General features: G+C 38.8%; 1 protein-coding gene across 5 annotated transcripts in view; it reads right to left on the bottom strand.

The window, feature by feature from the left end:
- GRIA3 (glutamate receptor, ionotropic, AMPA 3) overlaps window positions 1–23,242 on the bottom strand; it is a 323,974-nt gene that overhangs the window by 111,712 nt on the left and 189,020 nt on the right. For all 5 annotated transcript variants that reach the window (XR_313960.2, XM_005872700.2, XM_005872698.2 and 2 more), the window contains exon 5: window positions 3,292–3,345. Coding sequence is in view for 4 of the 5 variants with exons in the window: in XM_005872700.2 (XP_005872762.1) it covers window positions 3,292–3,345 (54 nt within the window). In the remaining variant the exon portion in view is untranslated. The remainder of the gene's footprint in view (window positions 1–3,291; window positions 3,346–23,242) is intronic.

The raw sequence follows: 23,242 nt of genomic DNA, 5'->3' as shown, positions 1-23,242 counted from the left end.
TCTGGACTGACCAGATAACATCTCTGGCCTGTGCTCCTGATACAATCTTTTGTTTCTTCCAGGGATTTCAACAATTTAGAACTTTCTACAGCTTGTTGTACACTATGAAATGTACACTTTGACATGTGAAACCCTTTGTTGAAGAATTCATGCACTATCCAAGTCTTTCCACTTTAGGATTGCTACCAGGGAAGGTCCATGTAAAAGCACATAGAAATCTTTGCCAGATCCATTGAGCTCATTAGCAAAGGGGATACTTGAGGCAATGCTGAAAGTGATTCCAGAAAGCAAAGGTAAACAGTGTGACTGTTTTTTACTTTGCATTTGTAGAAGAAGGCAGTAGTGCTGTACTGTTGTAACACGAAGACTCATATTAGAACTTATTCCCTTCTCTAGCTTTCATTCAGCTGGCTCATTTTGAAAGGCCAGATGGCTCTCTTGAAAGGAAATATCTTCTTAGTTCCACTTACCCTTTTTTGACCATCTAAATGGCTTCTAAACAGTTTGGTTTGCTGTGTGAGTATGTGTATATATGTCCATGGTGGGAGAGGTTTGGCGTATTTTTAATTTTCTTAAAAAATCTGGAAACCATGGTAGGGATAATCTGTCTCATCAGAGATTAGCAAACATTCACATCCCTATTGTCTATAAGCAATGTGAGAGTATAGGAGTTGTGGAAACACAAGGCTGTGTTCAAATGAACCGAAGTTCACTAGAGGAAGAGAAAGGGTGGTAACTCAAAGCATGGTGATGAGTTCATCTTTTCATTACTCAGGCTGACATGACACTATATATTATATTATTTCTCAAGAAACAGACTTTGCTTGTTGTAGTAGGCATCCTCCCAAGGTTTCATAATTCTCAATTCTGTCTTAGGCATTCAGTTTACCATTCTTTTCCCCAATTTGTCCTAATGATTCTCTCTGGCAGTTCTATCACTACACAGGCTTACATTTCTGTCATATCTGGGTCTCAAAGTTGAAATCAGAGCTCACCTGAAGGATTGTCAGTAGGATTAGGGAGGCCTAGTTAGAATTATAGAATGGGAAAAGTCCTTATGGATCACCTGGTCATCTTAGACCAACTGAGACAGCCTGACTCAGATTGCCCTTTAAGACAGAACCTGCCTCAAGGAGTTGAGTTAGATGACAGACTCAGGTGCCTTCAGGCTCTCCCTCAGCTATCAAGTGGGAGGTGTGTGCTTCCTGGGCAGCTGCTAGCCAATGGCTGAGCAAAGTGTGGGGTACAATGGCTTGCCATTTGGGATCAGCAGGGGGTTCCTCTATTCACAGGAGCTCCCAGTTGTGCTGGCCAATACTTTCTCAGACCTTTACCACAGTCTGAGGCTCTTCTTATGAAAATTCCTTCCTTTCCCCCTCCTTTGCTGATATCAGACCTGTATTATGGTCTGAAGCTTTCCCTGCCTACTTGTGTCCCTATCCCCCCCCAGGTATTACTCTCAATAAATGTTTTGCACTTCTAATTATATCTTAGCATCTCTTTCCAAAGGACCCAACCAATATACCAATAACTCCCCACTCCCATCTGAGTTCTACAGTAAGGAGTCTGAGGTCCACAGAGGTGAAGTGACTTACCCAAGAACCAATAGCTAGCTAGTAGCACAGTCAGTATAACAACTCAAACTTTCTGACTCCCAATTCAATGTTTTCCCAAAGTTCAGTGGTTCAAGTACCACCACAATCATGTATGAAACCTCCCATAGATTTTGTTATCTGTTTATCCCCTATGTTATTATTTGCATGACATATTATTTCACTTATTAAATTTCTACTTTAGCCTTCTTTGAAGTAATAATAGCCATAAAATTTGGATTTTGATGTGCTAGTTTTATATTTTTCTAATACATATTAAATAAATACAATACCACTATAATAAAGTTTGTGTGTATACTACCTGTCCTAAAGTCATATGATTTACTGTCAGTGATAGGTGAACCCTAGGACTTAGAAGGCAGAGGAGAAGGAAAAGGTAGACAGAGGGAGGAAGGAAGAAAGGAAGAAAGAAAAGCGAAATACTTATTGGTGAGGAAGAAATGGTAAAAACCCATCAATAACTGCCTCAGGTGCCTTGCTGTGACCCGCGAGTTTCCTACCAAACCCTGGTTTAATCTCCAATTAGTCAACAAACATCCTTTACTTATTGTTTGTCTAAAAAGCAAATGGAATGTATTCAGATGTAAATTAAAAATCAAGATTTGTCCTCCTAAAGAGTCAATTCATTTATCCCCAAAATGGACTGAAATGGTCCACTTTGAACAATTTATTGGAGAAGACGCATACTCCTTTTAAAAGCAGTAGCTCTAATCTTCATTTTATAAAGTGTTTGACTGCATACACTTCCTAAGAAAAATATTTAAGTAGCATTTCCTTTCTCATTTAAAAATATTTATTATTAAAACAAAATAAGATTTTTCTCTGATTTAAGAAATATAAGAATATAATTACAATAATCTTCACCTTTATTGTCATTCTTTTGTTTCAAGAGCTCTGTAATGATTATAATTTTATTGTGCTAATGAAACGAAATTGTGGTTATGTTATAATTTAGTAGATTTCTAGTATCATAGTGATACTTTAATGTTCCTCTTTTGTTCCATGGAAATAGTATTATACAGAACCTCTGTCAAACAGATATTACTGATTTAGAAGCTATTTTGTTAATTCTTAAACCAACTGTCCTTTTAGAGAAAGAAGAGCTAGAACCTAACCTTAATGAAATACTAGCTTCTAGAATGTCACAAATTTTAAAGTCATGGGAAGATTGAAGCTAAGATTCAAGTTGTGTTTTATTATAAGTAGAAAGATGGCTGTACACTTAATGTTCTATGTTTAAACCTATTTCTAGCATCTGGTTTGAAAATATTTGGTAGTAGTCTACTTCTGAAAAGAAAAATCCATTACCGATGTGCATGGACACTTGGGTTAATTGGGGAAAGAGTTTCTTGTGTTCCCATCCCTTGTTTTACATTTCAAACTTGTGTAGAATGATTTACATTTCAAATCAAAATGGAATCTAAGAATAACCAGTGAAGAATTATATCAAATTATTATTTTTTAAATAAGGAGAGAATATAAGCTTGCAGCTAAAACAGAGACAGCATAATTAAAAATAAGGCTATTTCATTCAGGTTTTGGTGTTTACTGACTCATTTATCCAAATGTCTAGAGAATAAATTAGGTACTTCATGTATTTCTTTTTTGGACCATTACGGATGACACAAACTAAAGATAATATATTGCACTGGGAAACTTAAATTCTGCTTGTTCTTACCAGGTTAGCAAGCATGTAGTGATAACCTCTTGAATGTTTCCCCAGGATCACAACCTGCAGAAACAATAAAGAATATTGTTTATCCAAGAAAGACATTTTCAATTGCACAATCAATGGGATGGCTAGAACAAATTAATTTTAAATGATCAGCAAAGTGTTAGGTTTTCATACAGTATAGTCACAGTTAATTGGACCAGATTTCACTCTCAGGCAGAGAATACAGGGAGAATTGCTAATATCAAAGTTAAAAATGTCAACAACAAGGGAAAAAAGCTCTCTAAATTTCCAGGTCAGTAGCATCATTGTCACTTAAAATAGATGACAAAAGCAATGAAGCTGATGATCCCCTACCCATGAACTGGATTTCTGTATTTAGCTGTTGAGATGGCAAATGGGCTGAACTTTGCATACAAATGAGAAAATAGAATGTACAGTACATTTTTTTTTTGTTATCTGGAATACTTAGGGAATAGAACAGTTAAAGAATGGGGTTAATGGGATTTTCAGGTTAATCGAGGTCACTTTTGCTTATTGAAAACACTTTCTTTTTTCCTGTTTTAATACCAAAAGCTTGTGGCCATCTGTACATCTTTTGGTGATGAATGCAATGCCTTAGGACAGTGGGGAAAGGAATTTTCCCCTAGGGGACATTTGGCAATGCCTAGAGACATTTTTAGTTGTCACATTTGGGAGGGGTGACTAGCATCTAGTAAATAGAGACAACGAATGTTTCTGAACATTCTACAATGCACAGGACAGCCCCCCCCCCCGCCCCCCAAAAAAGAATTTATCTAGCAAAAAATGTCAGTAGGGTTGAGGTTGAGAAACCCTGCCTTAAGGTCATCATTGTAATCATAATACCTTCATGAGTAACACTGTATTAATAATAGCCTTACAATTTACCAAGTGCATTTTTATTTTCTCAAAATATGTAAGTGGATTGAATATTTTCCAACCAAATGTATTGGTTGGCAGTTGGAAGTTTTGACTAAATACCTGACATAAACTTATTTCCAGATAGCTGAGTAGAGCAAAAATTCTGGTTGAGGCTTTTATAAAATGTCATTTTATTCAGTACTAACTATGTGCAAAATACTTTGCTGAGTGCATGGAGTGGGAATAAGGAGGGGGGTAACATCGAGGTTAAAGACACAACTAGAGGTAGAACCAGGTTTTATACCAGTGGTTCTCAACCTTGGCTGCACATTAGAATCACCTGGGAATCTTTTTAAAATCCTGATTTCTGGGCCTCATCTGCCCTGACCTGGAATCAAAAAATGACCTCTTGCCGAAACCGGTTTGGCTCAGTGGATAGAGCGTCGGCCTGCGGACTGAAAGGTCCCAGGTTCGATTCCGGTCAAGGGCATGTACCTGGGTTGCGGGCACATCCCCAGTAGGAGGTGTGCAGGAGGCAGCTGATCGATGTTTCTCTCTCATCGATGTTTCTAACTCTCTATCCCTCTCTCTTCCTCTCTGTAAAAAATCAATAAAATATATTTAAAAAAAAGATTCCCAGGTGATTCTAATGTGCAGCCAAGGTTGAGAACCACTGTTTTATACAGACCTGATGTTAATACCTCTTTAAGAAAAATAATACAAAATTACAAATACAATATTCTCAATAAGGCCTTGGAAAGAACCCATCCAAGTAAAAGGCAATTAAGCTTAAGCTTCACGATAAATTCTATGGTAGACACAGCTGTCAAAGGGTTTAAAAACAACTTGTGAAGACAATTAATTGCACACATACCAAACCAGAACTATATTTAAAGGTCATTATAATAATAATAAAAACTGCCCTTAATTGAGTATCTAATATATGCCAGGCACTGTGCTAGGTGCTTTATGTGTATTTAATCCTTAGAACAATTTAACAGATTAAGTATCATTAGTTTCATTTTACAGATGAGGAATCTCAACTAAAGAGAGTTTATGACTGTGATTTGCCCGAGGCCACACAACTAGGAAGTAGTAAAGCTGGAATTAGAACCTGGGTCTGTCTGCCTCTAGAACCCATATTTCTGACAGTACATTACATGGTTTCTTAATATGTGCTAAATGTCAAATACTAATAACTGCTCTAGGTTCTGAGAGAAGGGGTATCTGAGACCTGCTGGGATGGATAGGGAAGGCTTTTTCTGGAGGAGATGAGGTTTAAACTGGCCCAGAAGTGTAATCATATATTCAGATACAGAGAGAAAGAGAGAGAGAGAGAGAGAGAGAGAGAGAGAGAGAGAGAGAGAGAGAGATTACGTGAGTAAAGGTGCTGTTTTTGATTAACTTAAAATATGAGCCACATTTCTGACTGATTATTTATGGAGGAAATAAAAGGTTAATGAATGTCTTGAGGAGGTGATTTTTCATGCTGCCATGAAACAAAATGAGCTGTTATGTATCTTCTGGGATGTATTTTTCAGTGTCCGCTTGTGAGAAACATCCTTACTGGTGACATTTGTTAACTTTTGATGGCAAGTTGGGACTATACATTTGTTGAATTTTTAATTCACTGACAACCCTCAACATAATAAAATCAGAGGGTTTTGAGTTCTGCCAGAAAAATGAGCTGATTTGTAAAGACATCTGGCAGAGCCTAGAAAAATATAAAGAAACAAGCCCAAAGGAAACAGAGTAAGTCTTTCTCACCAATGGCAGGGCTTAGTTACCTTTTGAACATTCGAAAGGTGAAAGAAAGTCATGGAAAACCTTAGTGTTGTGAGAAGAGCCCTGAATGAGAACCTAGGAACCCAACCTACTGTATGACTGTGGGCAATTCATTCACCTTTCTCCATCTTCCATTTCCTTATCTGTAGTCTGGGACAATGAGCTTGGCCCTTCCTATCTCAACAGTGTTGTTAAGATGAAAGTGAATAACATCCAGAAAAGTATTTGGAATGTGAATTGTGTAATTATGTGATGTTAAATAACTGTGGGAAGGGGTCATTCACTAAGATTTTTTTTTTAGGTTCAGAAAAAGAAGCCATTGGAATATCCGCTTTAGTCCATGCCTAGATGGTCTGTTTAGAACAAACTCACTTATTTGAAGGTAGCTCTCTCACAACATCACCCCTTCAAAACTTAGTTTCAACTGGAAGAGATGGGAAAGTTATCTTAAGATAGAAACCTTTAGGTATCACAAAGCTGCTGCCTTGAAGGCTGTAATTATTTCCTCATCCTTATTTTCAGTGCCTTCTTAACTCTTATTTAACATACAGTTCTTACCAATCCTGCTTTTTTCAGTTCACAGTAAAAGAAAAGCTGCAAATTAGAAGGGTTGTGCATGGAGGGAGGGGGGATATTAGAAAGAGGTACATTAGCAGTAGAGGAAGTGACAGACTGGCTTAAAGGAGGAGGGGATTTTTTTAAAAAAAAAAACAGACAATATTGTACTACTGCACAGTATAATCAGGGATGTTTGCTGTGAATGCCTGAGCCATCAGGGTATAGATTACTACATTCAGTAATTTCTACTGGAAAAACCCAGGGATATGTATCATATGTTTTAGGGAAGTTTTCCATAAAAAATGATCAAAGTCTTAATACTTAAGATACTATACTTCAATTATCTTGGGGAAGCCATGATCCTACTGATATGAACTAAGCAAGGCCTCACGGCAAAAAGTGTCATGTTTTACTCTTGGTCTTGCCCTTTTATGAATTATTGGCATAGAGCTTGTGGGAGTAAGGATGGGATAGATGGGTTGTGCATTATATGGTGCACAAAAGAAAGTTTTTTTTTCAGTTAGCCTTAATCTTTATTTTTTTCCATCTGTTATAGATGAACAAAGCATAAATTTACCTTCAGTTATTTAATGACTCGGGTAACCAAGATAATGTTCAACTTTGCTTTTATAGTAATTATAATAGCTTTTTCTGAATTAGTTTCAGAACTTCAAGTTTACTGTGAAATTTAAGAAGGAAATACCAAGTTCCCCGATCCATATACTGTATTCAGTGTACCTTTGTAAGGTTTGTTGGAGATGATGGATGGCTTGATATGATGGCAGATATGATAAATGTAATAAGGGGAAATGTGTGAAATGTAGATAAAATTAATTGTTTTAAAGAAATGTATTTTTATCTTCACAAATAGGACCTGAAAGAAAAATAATGCCCCAAAAACTCATTCACTGAAACTTAAACAACAATTTCCTTTGCAGAAGAAAAAAGCTCTTGCTACTAACACACTGAGTTGTGCATATAGGAGAACATAAAATTATTTCGGTTTTTTTCTCCCACTTTACAGCTTTATTAGGCTATAGTTTACATAGCATAAAAAGTTTAGATGTACAATTCATGATTTTTAGCAAATTTTCAGTCATACAAAAGTCACCACAATCCAGTTTTAGAACATTTTCATCACCCTCTCCCTCAAGCTTCCCTCAATTCTGTTTTCTTAAGGTGGAAACTGAGCTTATTGTTACGAAACTTTTACTTTTTTTCTAATAGGGGGTGTTTCAAACTGTACATTTCCCTATAAACACTTCTTTAGCTGCATCCCATAAATTTTTATATGTTTTACTTTCATTTTCATTCAGTCCAAATTTCCCTGCAGTTTCTTCTTTGACCATGGATTATTTAAAAAAAAAAAATCTGCTAAAAAAAAATGCCCTAACTGGTTTGGCTCAGTGGATAGAGCATCGGCCTACAGACTGAAGGGTCCCAGGTTCGATTCCGGTCAAGGGCATGTACCTTGGTTTCGGGCACATCCCCCGTTAGGGGATGTGCAGACGGCAGCTGATCGATGTTTTTCTCTCATCGATGTTTCTAACTCTATCCTCTCCCTTCCTCTCTGTAAAAAAAAATCAATAAAATATATTTTTAAAAAAATCTGCTGTTTCACCTGGCCAGTGTGGCTCAGTGATTGAGCATCGACCCATGAACCAAGAGGTCACTGGTTCGATTTCTGGTCAGGGAACATGCCCGGATTGTGGGCTTGTTCCCTAGTAGGAGGTGTTTCTATCTCTCTATTTCTCACACTTCCTCTCTCTCAAAAGATCAATAAAAATATGAAAGGAATTTTAGGGGTAAAATAGGCAGGTTTAGGGAGTTTTAGAAATAAAGAGGGTCCATGGGGGAGAAAGGCTTGGAGCCCATAGGTGAGGACTTGGAGCTGCCAAAAGACATACATTCACAGAGAAGAGAAAAAGAGGTGCCACAGGATAAGGGGAGAGGAAAACATCCATCACAGAAGATAGGGAAAAGCCACACGTTATGGGGAGAAAGAGGAAGCAAACTTTCACAGAGGATAGAGAAATGCTGACAAATGGGAGAAAGAGGAAAACAGATTTTCACAGGAGATAGAGAATTCTACCATTGAAGGGGGAGAAACAGAGGGGGGCACCATGTGAGTTTTGAGCTTTGAAGCTGTTATTTATTCTACCAATTGGAAGGCAGTATGAAGAAACAAAGAACTCCAGCCTTTATAATCCTTAGAAAAAAGGGGCTTAATGGGTCACCCCCTTTGGGACCCCCCTCCCTATGTGGGAGTCTGTATTTGTTTCCAATAAATTTCCACCCTTTTCATCTACCACCTTTTGTACATGGCTTTATTCTTTGAATCCACCTGGACAAGAACCCGTTATAGAAACCACCCTTGCATCCTGCTCAGGAAAAACAACCCGACTCAAATATATTAAAAGTCTGCTGTTTAGTTGCCAAATATTTCTGATTTTCCAGCATTTTCTCTTATGTAGCTCTAATTTCATTCTGTTTTGATCAGATTTACTCTGTATTATTTCAATCTTTTTAAATTTATTGAGCCTTTAAAAAATCTTTATTGTTGAGATTATTACAGATGTCCCTCTTCCGCCCTCCCCCATAGCTCCCCTCCACCCGGTTCCCACCCTGCCCCAGGCCCTTGCCACCCTATTGTCTGTGTCCATAGGTAATGCATATATGCATATAAGATCTTTCTCTAATGTCTTCCTGCCCCCCCACCCCTTTTCCTCTGAGAATCAATAGTCTGTTACATTTCCATGCCCCTAATTCTATTTCATTCACCAGTTTATTCTGTTCATTAGATTTCTTATTCATTTGGTTTTTAGATTCAATTGTTGATAGATATGTGTTATTGTCACCTTTGTTCATATTTTTTATCTTTATCTTTTTCTATCTCTTCCTCTTCTTAAATTCAGCATTTCATATAATACTGGTTTGGTGGTGATGAACTCCTTTAGCTTTTTCTTGTCTGTGAAGCTCTTTATTTGACCTTCAATTCTAAATGATAGCTTTGCTGGGTACAGTAATTTGGTTGTAGGTTCTTGCAATTCATCACTTTGAATATTTCTTGCCACTTTCTTCTGGCCTGCATAGTTTCTGTTGAGAAATCAGCTGACAGTCATATGGGCACTCCCTTGTAGGTAACTAACTGCTTTTATCTTGCTGCTTTTAAGATTCTCTCCTTGTTTTTTGCCCTTGGCATTTTAATTATGATTTGTCTTGGTGTGTTCCTTTTTGGTTTCCTCTTGTTTGGGGTTCTTTGTGCTTCCTGGACTTGTAAGTCTATTTCTTTCACCAGGTAGGGGAAGTTTTCTGTCATTATTTCTTCAAATCTTGCAATATCTTGCTCTCTCTCTCCTTCTGGCACCTCCATAATTAGAATGTTGGTATGCTTGAAGTTGTCCCAGAGGCTCCTTACACTATCTTCATATTTTTGGATTCTTTTATCTTTTGGCTCTTCTGGTTGGGTACTTTTTGCTTCCTCATATTTCAAATCATTGATTTGATTCTCGGGATCCTCTACTCTACTCCTTGTATCCCTGTATATTATTCTTTATTTCAGTCAGTGTATGCTTCATTTCTGACTGGTCCTTTTCCATTTTTTTTTTTTGGCATTCTCACTAAGATCCTTGAAAGTTTCACTAAGTCCCTTGGAGGTTTCTAGAAAATTCTTGAGTAACCTTATAACGGTGATTTTGAACTCTATATCCAGTAGTTTGCTTTCTTCCATTTCTTTCAATTGTGACATGTTTCTTTGTCTCCACATTTTGGCTGCTTCCCTGTGTTTGTTTCTCTGTATTGGGTAGAGCTGCTAAGTCTCCTTGAGTTGATAGAGTGGCCTTGTGTAGTAGGTGTCCTATAGAGCCCAGTGGCTCAGCTTCCCCAATCACCTGAGGTGGACACTCTAGGTGCACCCCTTTGTGGGCTGTGCACACAGTCTTGTTGTAGTTGAGCCTTGATTGCTGTTGGTGTCACTGGGAGGAATTGACCTCCAGGCCAATTGACTGTGGGGACCAGCTGCAACTACAGTGGAGAGCTGCTATGGAGGAGACACCCTTATGGAGGAGGACTTGCTTCATGGGACTTTGGTGCTCACTGAGTCTGCCCCTTGACTGTGTCTCTTATGGGTATGTAGAGTTGTAATCTGGTATGATCCGACACTGACCACTGGCTCCACTGGCTCTTGGGTCTCCAGGGAGGTGCAAAATCAGCCACTGCCTGGGGCCACCCAGCAGGATCTCCAGAGAGATCTGCAGATTTCTCCTCTTTGTGTCAGGTTTGGAAGTGCCCAGCCGAGGCCCAGCTGGTGCTCGTGCCTAGTCTTGGGCCTTTTATTTATTTTTTATTTTGTATATTTTATTGATTTTTTACAGAGAGGAAGGGAGAGGGGATAGTTAGAAACATCGATGAGAGAGAAACATCGATCAGCTGCCTCCTGCACACCCCCTACTGGGGATGTGCCCACAACCAATGTACATGCCCTTGACCAGAATCGAACCTGGGACCTTTCAGTCTGCAGGCCGATGCTCTATCCACTGAGCCAAACCAATTAGGGCGTCTTGGGCCTTTTAATGATAGGTTTCTGGCTCCCTGACCCGGCTGCAGCTTGTTTGACAGGTTTTAGCCTAAGAAAGGATAGGCCATTTATATGAAAAAGCTGGCACAGCTTGGGTGGGGTTATAAATTGGGTGGGGTGGGGTCTCAGGGAATCAATAGGGTGGAGCAAACAGAAATGGCTGCCAGTCAGTCCTGCAACTGCAGAGGTCCCAGCATGGGAACAATGACTGCTGCAAGCACCTCTGTCTGGAAGAAAGCCGCCCCCAGTTCCTGCCCCAGTGCCAGACAGTCCAGTTTCTCCTCATATGTGTCTGGGTCCCCCAGAGCCTCGCCTGCCACTGGAGCTCAGAGGAAGCAGGAGCTTGTAAGTTCAGTTTGTGGTGCCGGCCTTTTAAAAGGAGCAGCTGGGTCTCCAGCAGCCTCTGTGTCACTGAGCCCCAATCCCCACTGGTTTTTACAGCCCCTAGTTCTTATTGCCCATAGGGACTTCTTTTCCCAGCTCTGGGACCCTGGGCTGGGGGTCTGGTGTGGGGCTGGGACCCCTTGCTCCTCTGGGCAGCCTCCTCAGAGGTGATCTCCCTCCTGATTAAAAAAGCGGCACACGTGCGGGGCCACACCGGCCCATTCTGCGCCTCTGTACCTACTACCAGCCTCAGTGTGCTTTCTTCTTTACCTCTCTAGTTGTAGGACTTCCATTCAGCCAGCTTCCGACAGTTCTGGATGATGGTTGTTCTGTATTTTAGTTGTAATTTTGATGTGGTTGTGGGAAGGAGCGAGTACAGGTGTTTGCCTATGCCACCATCTTCTCATCTAAATTATTTCTTAAATAAGCCAGTGAGCCTGGCCATTGTGGCTCAGTGGTTGAGCATTGACCTATGAACCAGGAGGTTACTGTTCGATTCCAGGTCAGGGCACATGCCCAGGTTGTGATTCCCAGTAGGGGGCATGCAGGAGGCAGCAAGTAAGTGATTCTCTCTCATCATTGATGTTTCTATCTCTCTCTCCCTCTCCCTTCATCTCTGAAATCAGTAAAAATACATTTAAAAAAAAGAAGCCAGTGAATCATAGTCTACCCATTTGGGAAACACTTCCCTTTATTGATTCCTCCATACACTGATCTATGAAATTGGGGCTTGGTTGTCACTGAAGAATTAAAAATAATTCTTAAAATGTTCATTTGGTTTTCTATGTAAGAGGCCCTTTCTTTTTCAATTTAATGCTTATCTAGACATTTTCATAATTTTAGAAACTTGAAGTTAAATTGCTCCACACGACTACATGAGAGAGGCCCACAGACCCCTTGGGAGCAGAAGCATCTGTTTCTCTATGCTCACATTAAAAATATATATGCATGTGTGTGGAAAAGTGTCTGTGTTTTTTCCCCTTTGATCCATCTGGTATGCAGATTAGGTTATTTGCAGACCAAAGTACCTCCAGGTTTGAATTTTCTACATCAGTACCAAAAAAAAAAAAAAAGGATCTATGTATAAAGATTGATCTTGCTTTGAGTACAGAACATGCCTTACTGTTCATCTTAATCTGCTTCTCTTTGATTTAGGACCTGAGAATGTTTGGGGGCCTGGGGAGAGAAATGAAGGAGGTTTCTGGTTTTCGTTCACCAGATTTACCTATTGAACAGGTATTTTCTCTTTAAGAAAAAGCTATTAGAGCACATTCCTTGTGTTCCAAGACAAGATATTTTAAAGCCCCTCCATTTACTGCTTCTTCAGTTAAGAAGAGATACTATTGTCCTATGGCAACTTATCTAATTTTAACCGTGTTGGGTGTTAAATAGTGCTATGCTACAGAAATCAGCCTTAGAATATGTCATACTTCCCAGAAGAAATATCCCATCAGATATGATAAAAGGCATTCATTTTCTTGAATGAAAATCTGAAGTACTAAATTGGTTTGGTTTTAGTAAACATATACTGCCTCAGAAGTCACTTCCATTAGAATTATTTTCTAATAGTCTTAATTTACACACACATGCTCTCCTATAACTGAATGACAGTGCTTCATATTGCAATCATCTGACTTGAAAAAATGTGCTGAATTAGTGAGGCAGAGAATAGCCAATCTCCTGTATTTAAATCAACCCAATGGCAGTGGAGGTGGGGGTGGTACAGATAGGGAAATAATGGCTGAAACTTTTCATAAAGAAGGAAAATGGGAGGATAACCAAGAAATATCATCTGTGCTTATGCTGTCTACAGAGGAAGCTTATGCAGACAGAAGACAATTGAATAACACATCAAATAAAATGCTAGGATGTGAGGATTAGAGGACAAGAATTTCACCAAAGAACATGTCTTTGAAAAGTTTCCCTTCCTAGACTTTAATATTGAATACACTATGACTGAAAGAAATATGTGGAAGATTTAATGTTAAACAGCAGGAGAGGCGAAGAGAACATACAAATAAGAGGCAATAAATGGCCACAAGTAAGTTTTTTTTTAAAAATTTTTTTTAGCTAAAGACAAAATTTTAATGCATTTCCTTCACACTTTTACTATTCATCTTACATAGTTGTTGCATTGCTACATATCACAAGTTAAAAGTGCAACAGATTATTCTTGCTCCTAGGGATAAGGGACCATTTGAATGCATGTTGATCTTGGTGGGAACACCTAATTGTATTCATTCTTAAATAGTATTTCTCAAATTTCATTCCTTCACAAATTTCCTTAATGATTTATGTCCTAGCCACATACCAGAATACTATTATTTACTTAATATTTATCTTTACAGATAATTCTTTTTTAAAAAAATATAGTTTTATTGATTTCAGAGAGGAAGGGAGAGGGAGAGATAGATATAAATATTAATGATAAGAGAGAATCATTGATTGACTGCCTCCTGCACGCCCCACATGGGATCACCCAACACTGGGGATTGAGCCCACAATCTGGGAATGTGCCCTGACCTGGAATTTAACCCTGACTTCCTGGTTCATAGGTCAATGCTCAACCACTGAGCTATGCTGATTGGGGAATTCTTTACTTAAATTTAGCCACATCCAAAGCAACAATATCCATGAAATCACATGCAGCAAAATAAATACAACTGTATGAAAATAAAATATATTTATCCAGATGCCATTAGAAATTCTCTGGTGTGCCACCAGGGGTGGTGGGAAATATTGCCTTAAAGCAGTTGTGTCTTTAGGGAAGAGAATGCAGAGCATGTTTTCCTGTCCTGATAAAATAAGGTTACTTTGCCTTATGGTTTAGATCTTAAGACTATCTCCATCTACTTTCAAAGGTTCATGAGTCTTGTAAGGGAGTAAAATGATGGGCAGAGTTTGGGAGGTAGCCAATAATGCCTGGGACTGGGTACAATGACAAATCTATAAATGTATAAAAGCATATTCTAAGGCAAATTACATATCCTTCCCTACCCAGGAAGCCCACTAGCTTTGATCAGCTAGAGCAGTGGTCAGCAAACTCATTAGTCAACAGAGCCAAATATCAACAGTACGATTGAAATTTCTTTTGAGAGCCAAATTTTTAAAACTTAAACTATATAGGTAGGTACATTGTTATTAACTTAACTAGGGTACTCCTAAGGCTTAGGAAGAGCCACACTCAATGGGCCAAAGAGCCGCATGTGGCTCACGAGCCGCAGTTTGCCGACCACTGAGCTAGAGTTCTTGGTCACGGAGCCATTCATAAATATTAAAAACACCTGAACTTTTCCACCAGCTAACTTCCTATAAAATGATGCATTTCAAAACACAGTGCATTTTCTTTTATTACCTCATCTAGAAGACCTTTCACAGTACCCTATTTATATTTGGAAATATTCTAGACATTTCTTCAGGGAGGCAAGGTAGGGGTGATTTTAACTAGTACTCAACCTACAATAATACTAGTATGTCAGAAAGACTTTTCCAGTCTCTCTGCATTTTGTATTGGTTATCCCCTCCATATTAGTGATAATTTATTTTAAATAATACATTTTAAATAAGTGTTCTTCATGCATTATTTTATGAAATTCACTGTCAGCTATTTTATGTTCACACTTACAACAACTTTGGTTTGAATATTTACAAGTTTAAGTATCAAATTGTATATTTTTTTCTTTGCAGATCTGGCAAAATGGTTTGGGACCAAAGCACTATAATCCTGGATTTCTGACTAAGATATACTGGAAGGACTATATGGGTGGTGAGTAGAAGGCTTGGAAGTGCCAGTGAACTTATTATTTGGATTAAAAAAATAGGAATGGCAATATCTGGCATACAACTGGGTAGTCACTCAAATATGTGTTGTCTCCAGCCACACCCAGTTGGGGATAGGTGGGATAATGCAATGGCTCAGGAATCACACCTTCTCATTTTTAGGTATTTATTGGGATCAACAACTCTACATGACACCTAAAATGACAACTTATAGTGTTTAAACTTGTAAGAGTCTAAAACTCTTCATAGATGTGATATGAATCACCCTTAAAACTTTGAACAAATATGTATTTATTAAAGGTGATGTACTAGAAAGAGCCACGAATCTTGAAGTCAGATGGTTTGGATCCAAATCTATCATTGACTCATTAGCCTCATTGCTGTGTGCAAAACTGAACCCTGAATGAATGGGTAAAGTATTAGAGACCCAGATTTAGCCCAGAATGATGGAGCCTCCAAGTTGGGAGGGGAGAGGAAGAAATGTGTGGTGTGGGGATGTAGAGAATAAGAATTTTTCTTAGAATTCCTTGATTATGCCTCTGAGAATACTTTTTCTGTTTGTGTATTGCTTCCACCATTTGTCACCTTAATCTATTTGTTGAAGGAAGTTAGTGAACATGTTTATATTTTCTAATAAAAGTAAACATCTCTCAGAAACCCAGTGTGTTTTTTAGGCTTTTGGTTTTTAGGATAGTTGCTTACTTGGCAGGTTTCTGGGAGCCATGTCATTTAAGAGTATCTCACTTAGCAAAAGGATGACAAATAAGAGAGTTTTAGTTCATGGGAGGCAAAACAAAATTCTCCTAATTCACAAAAGTTTGGTTTGGTCTTTCACTCTTGTTACTTGAATTTGGCATTATCTTCCCCACTCTGATAGCTCATTCACCTTTGTGATTGGACTGACACAATAACAGTTCAAGCATTCTAGGCAGAATTATAGGCTTTCAGCCAAAAATAGGGGGCTCCTGAAAGCTGATTATTAAGTATTCAGGATTTTTATGAGTCAGTTATTAAATCTTGGTAGCTTGAAATCAGCCATGGTGGGAGTATTTATACAACAGAAATCAGCCAACACTACAAATCATACCAGTATACTATTGGACTCAGAAGGAATATGAGTTGAAGTCTCTAGTGGATGGAAGGGTTGCCTCTCTTAACCATATTTCATTCTTTTAAAAAATATTATGGTTTTATGTTTTATGTTTTAATTCAATCTTTATCGTTGGAAATATTACATATGTTCCCCCCCCCCCAATTGACCCCTTCTAGCCACATTTCATTCTTTTTAAATGAATATTTGTTGAGTGTCTGCTTTGTGCTAATCCTGAGGTAAGACACTGGGGAGACAGAAGTCACAAAAACCTGCCCTTGCCTGAAGAATCTCAACACTGGAGTAGGAAAGACTGCCAAGTTAACAGACAATTATAACCCAGCAGGAGAAGTATGAGAACAGAAATATGTACAAGTTATAACTTAGGAGAGAATGATTAACACATAACCTGCTAGAAAATACTTTGCCTCCAACTAAAGACCTAAATAATTTTTTCCTTTGGTTTTTATAAGGTGGAACCTTACAAACAGGTAACTTAAAGAGAATCTATGTTGAAAACAGAGAGATATATTTCAGAGAAGTATTTCTCTTGATTTCAGAAGAATCTTGTTGTTTTATAGTGCTTATGCACTAAGAGGAAAGATATTTGTTTGGACCAGTTATACACATTTGTTTTGGTGGGAGCCAGGGCTGCTCCATAAGAAATTGTGACCGAAATGGTTGGTGGGAAAAGCAAAGTTAGAAGGGATATAAATGGTTATATAGTAAATATAATTGGATCTGTTAAGGACAATGCACTCCAGCTTTGTCAATTACAAGCTGTGTAACCATATGCAGGTTACTTAACCTCTCACTTTTCCACATGTAAAAGTGAACACAATACTGTGGTCTAAAAATATTAAATGGACAATTCTAGAAATAAACAATTCATATATATTTTAAATTACATGCTATTCTGTGATGAAATCTCACGCTGTCCCACTCCATCCCACTGGGGATGTGAATCATCCCTTTGCCCAGTGGATCCACACTGTATATGCTCCATGCCTAAGTTAGTGACTTAGTAGCCATCTCAGTTATCAGATACACTGCTGTGGTATCATGGTGCTCATGTTCAGATAACCTTTATTTTACTTCATAATGGCCCCCAAATGCAAGAGTAGTGATGCTGGCAATTCAAATATGCCAACAAGAAGCCTTAAAGTACTTCTTTAAGTGAAAAAAGTATGCATGTGTAAGAAAAAACAGTATGTACATTACTATCCATGGTTTCAAGCATCCAGTGGAGGTCGTAGAAAGTATGCCCTGTGGATAAGGGGAACTCCTATAATTGAGAGGCAGTGGAATAAGGTGGTCAAGACTGCAGATTAGACTGCCTGGGTAAGAGTCCCTATTTTCCCTTTAATAGCTGTGTGAATTTGGACAATTAATTTAGACTCATTTTTTGATAAGGATAATGAAACAGAATTTATCATTAGTACCTACTTCATTGAATTGCAGTGAAGAATTAATGGAATAACAGATCTATAGTTCTTAACAGAGGGTCTAATGCTTACCCGATATTAGTTATGTTTTCCCTTTCCTACATATTGAAATGCCCCCTCCCTCCATTCTTCCCTGTGGAAATCACATCTGTCCTTCAAGACCCAGCTTATATGCAGCCTTCTCCATGAAGCCTTTTCTGATTTCTTATCCTTCACTCTCAAAATGTAGAGAAGTGGTTTCCTGCTGCTATGGGGTGAGGGATATGCAAACGCATCAGAGCTTGGTGCAGGGAGGTATTGAGGCCAGTGATGTGGATAACACTGGGTTGATATGCAGGAAAGCAGCTGGCATTTGCATCTGGAGTTTAGGCATTTGAGTTAAGGGTGAAAAAAGGACAAGAATCTGGGGGTAAACCAATAACAAAGTAACCCACAATGCCACCCTCTACTGCCACCTCCTCTCTTTCCCCCAACATTGATCAGAACCATAAATTCAAAACCACACAGAAACCATGGCTGGGAAAATGTGTGGGGGAGGTGGGGGCGAGGGGAAGGTTCCACCCAAAGACAAAGGAGCACAGGCCATGACCTAATTGATCATGTGTAATCTTCACCGTGTTTGTACCACAAGAGAGAATGGGGGTTGGAGGCAGGCAGTGAGAGAGGTGAGAGCAGAAATTTTGCCAAGTCAATAAGATAGATACCTCATCTCCATTATAGACTGTTGCCCAGTAGTCTCAGGCCCTCCTACTCTGATAGTAACAACAGGACCTTGACCTTATCCATGCTTTATTTCAGGAGCAAGGAGGCATAGCTATTCCAGGCTTTCTTAGGAACTTGAACCCATAGAGGTTTTGGGGTTAGAGAGAACACTAAGGAACACAACGCACACTCCTTGGAGGCCCAGGTTATAGGAATGTCTTAGGACAGTCTTTTTCAAAGTGTATGCTATATGGAATACCTGCAGAATCTATGAAATACAAGCACCTGAACACTTCTCCAGAGAGTCTGATTCAGAATGCCGGGGTTAGGGCCAGGATGTCTTGCATTTTAATCCTCAGGTGATTCTGATGCACACTGAAATTTGAGAACTACCTTTCCATATGATAATAAATACACTTTAAAAAGCTAAAAGCAGGACCCTCAATGATGGGATTCCTATGAAAAGGGGGAAGAACAGAGACATTGAACTTATGGGGTGCTCTCTTGAGGAGCTCCCATGGGAAGCCCTGTGCAGGGAGGAGGCAGTATGAGGACACTCATGCAGATTCCTGGGAAAGGATACAAAGAGGAATTTCTGAAAGATTCTTGTTTTAGATAGAACTGCATCAGAGGCAGACACTGAGACAAATATTTGATTTAATTTGGAGATTATTCCAGAAAGTGTTGATAGGGGAGTGAGGAACTGAGACAGCAAAGGGAAAGAAGTCAATACAGGTGCATTAAGAAACAGGTTAGCTCTGAGTACCTCTGGGAGTGGTGCGAAACACACCTACCTAAAAGAGCCAGGAAACTGGCTCTATATCTTTCAATTCCCATTCACCATTGACTTATAACTTCATCAGGAGTATTAATTTTTCCCTAATACTTCTGACTTGTCTCATTCTCAGGCTGAGAGAAAGTCTTCAGGTAGAGAGTAGAATGTGCTTATAACAGGATGCTGTTGGCATGTGTAAAAGAGGCTAGTGCCAAGGGTAGGGCATTGTGTCTGGTATAACTACAATAACCCTTATGTCACATATATTGTACTATACAATTTACATATTGCTTTGATATACATCATTGCAACTGATAAAATAATAGGTAGACAGTGATGGTGGTGGTGGGAGTGGAATCTGGAGTCAGATCAACCTAGAACACAAGTTCTTCCTTTTCATAGCCAAGTGACCTTGGAGAAGTCATTTCACCTCTCTGAAACTCACTTTCTACATCTGTAAAATAGTGACCACAGTGGCACCTCCTGCTTAAGGTTATTGTTAAACCTAAATGAAGAAATGCTTTTAAAATTCCTAGCAGAGTGCTTATGATAGAAGGGGATTCAACCAATATTCCTTCCCTTTCTCCCATCCCCATCTCTTGTACCCCATAGCATATAGCCTCAGTGTATGGCACTGAGATTGTACTCAATAAATATTCCTAACATGGAAGGTTCCTGGAGAAAAGTCCAGATTATTTGTGAAGCAGTAGAAGAAGGTGCCATCAAAAATACAAAATCTAGAAAAGTGTACTAAGGAGGTGGGCATTGAACTAGTTCAAATGCAGGAAAGGCTTCCCCCCTAAAGAGAAAGCTATCTTTTAGACCAAAATTTGAATGATGGAGGGATACTGTTGCTGGTATGGAGTAGGAAAGAGAGGATCCCTGGTAGGAAGATGCCCTAGAACAAAGCCTGGAGGTGAGATATAACAGAAGACAAACATAAGCTAACATGTATTGAGCACTTACAGTGTACAAGGCACTATGTAAAATAATTTTTTACATCCTTTATCTCATTGAGTCCTCATCACAACCCTTTAAGATAGGTGCTATTATTATTATTATTATTTAATCCTCACCTGAGGATATTTTTTCCATTGATTTCTAAAGAGAAGAGGGAGGTAGGGAGGAGGAGAGAGAAATATAGATATGGGAGACACATCGATTGATTGCCTCCCACACGCACCCCTGCTGGGGAACCTGCAACCAAGGTATGTGCCCTTGATTGGGAATCGAACTGTGACCCTTTGGTCCACTGGCCAACACTCTAACCATTAAGCAAAAAATGGCCAGGGCAATAGATGCTATTATTAATTTCATCTTCCATGTTAAGAAATTGAAGCACAGAGAAGTTAGGTCACTTGTTTGAGGCCTCACAGGCAGAAAATGATGGAACCCGGAGAGAAAGCTATCTTTTAGACCAAAATTTGAATGATGGAGGGATACTGTTGCTGGTATGGAGTAGGAAAGAGAGGATCCCTGGTAGGAAGATGCCCTAGAACAGAGTGAAAAGCAGATTTGCCTGACTCCAAAACCCAATCCCTAAGTGTTAGCAGCTATAATAATAATTACTGATTATAAAAACTATCATTATTACTGTGAGATGTTCAGCTCCCACCATGAATTCAATTAAACAAAGACTATCACTATCATGTATTATTAGTTAAGTGGGGAGCAGCTTTGGCTTGAATCTTTGAAAATGCTCCTTTGCTGTGGGGTAACCAGGGAATTTTCCTTTGGTTTCCTCTAATTATTTCTCAAAGCTTTGGGCTTGATTCACATGATCACAACTCCAATATTTGATTCCCTATCAGCATATGACATGGGTTGTCATTGTTTAATCACATGCTGTACTTGTGATGAATGTTGGATAATCAGAACAAAAGCACAGGAAAAATAATTAGAGGGAACTAAAGGGAAGAGACTCACAGCCTTGAACAACAGGCTGTGTGGAGGTTTCTAGGACTCAGTCCCTGACTCTGACAATGTATTTTGATCCTTGTCTGAATGCAAATGAACAACTCCATAAAATCATAGGCAGTTTGTCACAGTGCAGGTTATTTAGCTAGTTAATTAAAAGTCTGAGTGAGCTAGTGCCTCTCTGCACTGGGCTCTGAAGATAACCAAGCCTGTGTTCTGACCAGGCAAGTTAATTTAAAATAAGTGACCTCAATTGGGTAATGGCTGCAAGTTCAAATTCAAGAATCGCTATAATTAGTCCCAGATGATCTTAATTGTTCTTTCAGGAAACAGAGTGGAGATGGGGGAAAGAGAAATGTCCAAGCCCAAAGTAAAGGTTATTAGCCATACCTTTCAAAAGCAGAGGAGCTGAATGGGGCAGGGCATAGTTAATGTGGTGTAACAAGACTTCCATTGCTACTTTTTCAAATGCATCCTGCTAGATGTGGTACATAAAATGGTTTTAGTTTTTTTTTTTTTTTAAATAAGGATTAGAATTCAGCACTCTTAACCATGTGGTCTCAGGCAAGTTACTTAATCTTATGTCTGTTTCTTATCTACATAATGGAGAAAACACTATTAAGCCTACCTACTTCAGAGGATTGAAGGAGATAATTTGCAAAAAGAGCTTTGAGAAAACATGAAAAGCTCTACAAGACAGTATTTATACTTGCTTCAATCCAGGAGAGTTTTCTAACCAAAGATTTTAGATTTTAGAATATAAGGCTACTCTAGGCATGTGCCTCTCAATTTTTTTTCCTTAGACTCTGCCATAAACCAGTTACCTTCTGAACTACACCCCTTGAAAGGTTAAAGTATCACAGTAGGCAGTACGTTCAGCACTATATCTGTATGGTGATACATAATGTTCTAATTTCTTTTTTAAAAAATTCTTTATTGATTAAGGTATCACATATGTCTCCTTTTTCACCCATTGACCTTTCCCCAACCACTCCCACCCCCTGGCACATGCCCTCATCCCCGCAAGTGTCTGTGTCCATTGGTTATGTTTATATGCATGCATACAAGTCCTTTGGGTTGATCTCTTATCCTCCCCTGCCTTCCCTCTGAGGTTTGACAGTCTGTTCGATGCTTCTATGTCTCTGGCTCTATTTTTGTTCATCAGTTTATGTTGTTCATTATATTCCAAAAATGAGTGAGATCATGTGATATTTATTTTTCTCTGACTGGCTTATTTCGCTTAGCATAATGCTCTCCAGGTCTATCCATCCTGTTGCAAATGGTAAGAATTCCTTCTTTTTTATAGCAGTGTAGTATTCCATTATGTAGATATACCACAGATTTTTTTTAATCCACTCATCTGCTGATGGGCAATTAGGCTGTTTCCAAATCTTAGCTATTGTAAATTGTGCTGCTAAGAACATAGGGGTGCATATATCCTTTCTGATTGGTGTTTCTGGTTTCTTGGGATATATTCCTAGGAGTGGGATCACTGAGTCAAATGAGAGTTCCATTTTTAACTTTTTGAGGAAACTTCATACTGTCTTCCATAGTGGCTGCACCAGTCTGCATTCCCACCAGCAGTGCACGAGGGTTCCTTTTTCTCCACATCCTCTCCAGCACTTGTCGTTTGTTGATTTGTTGATGATAGTCATTCTGACAGGTGTGAGATGGTACCTTATTGTTGTTTTGATTTGCATCTCTTGGATGATTAGTGACTTTGAGCATGTTTTCATATGTCTCTTGGCTTTCTGAATGCCCTCTTTTGAAAGGTGTCTATTTAGGTCCTTTGCCCACTTTTTGATTGGATTGTTTATCTTCCTTTTGTTAAGTTGTATGAGTTCACTATAAATGTTGGAGATTAAACCCTTATCAGTGATAACATTGCCTTTGCCCACTTTTTTGATTGGATTGCTTATCTTCCTTTTGTTTAGTGGTATGAGTTCCCTGTAAATTTTGGAGATTAAACCCTTATTGAAGATAACATTGGCAAATATGTTCTCCCATGCAGTGGGCTTTCTTGTTGTTTTGTCGATGGTTCCTTTGCTGTTGAAGAAGCTTTT

This window comes from Myotis brandtii, unplaced genomic scaffold (genome assembly GCF_000412655.1).
Source record: "Myotis brandtii unplaced genomic scaffold, ASM41265v1 scaffold39, whole genome shotgun sequence".
Taxonomy (NCBI): Eukaryota; Metazoa; Chordata; class Mammalia; order Chiroptera; family Vespertilionidae; genus Myotis; species Myotis brandtii.
Note: the sequence above shows the minus strand (reverse complement) of the source record. Positions and strands in the feature narration are given on the sequence as shown.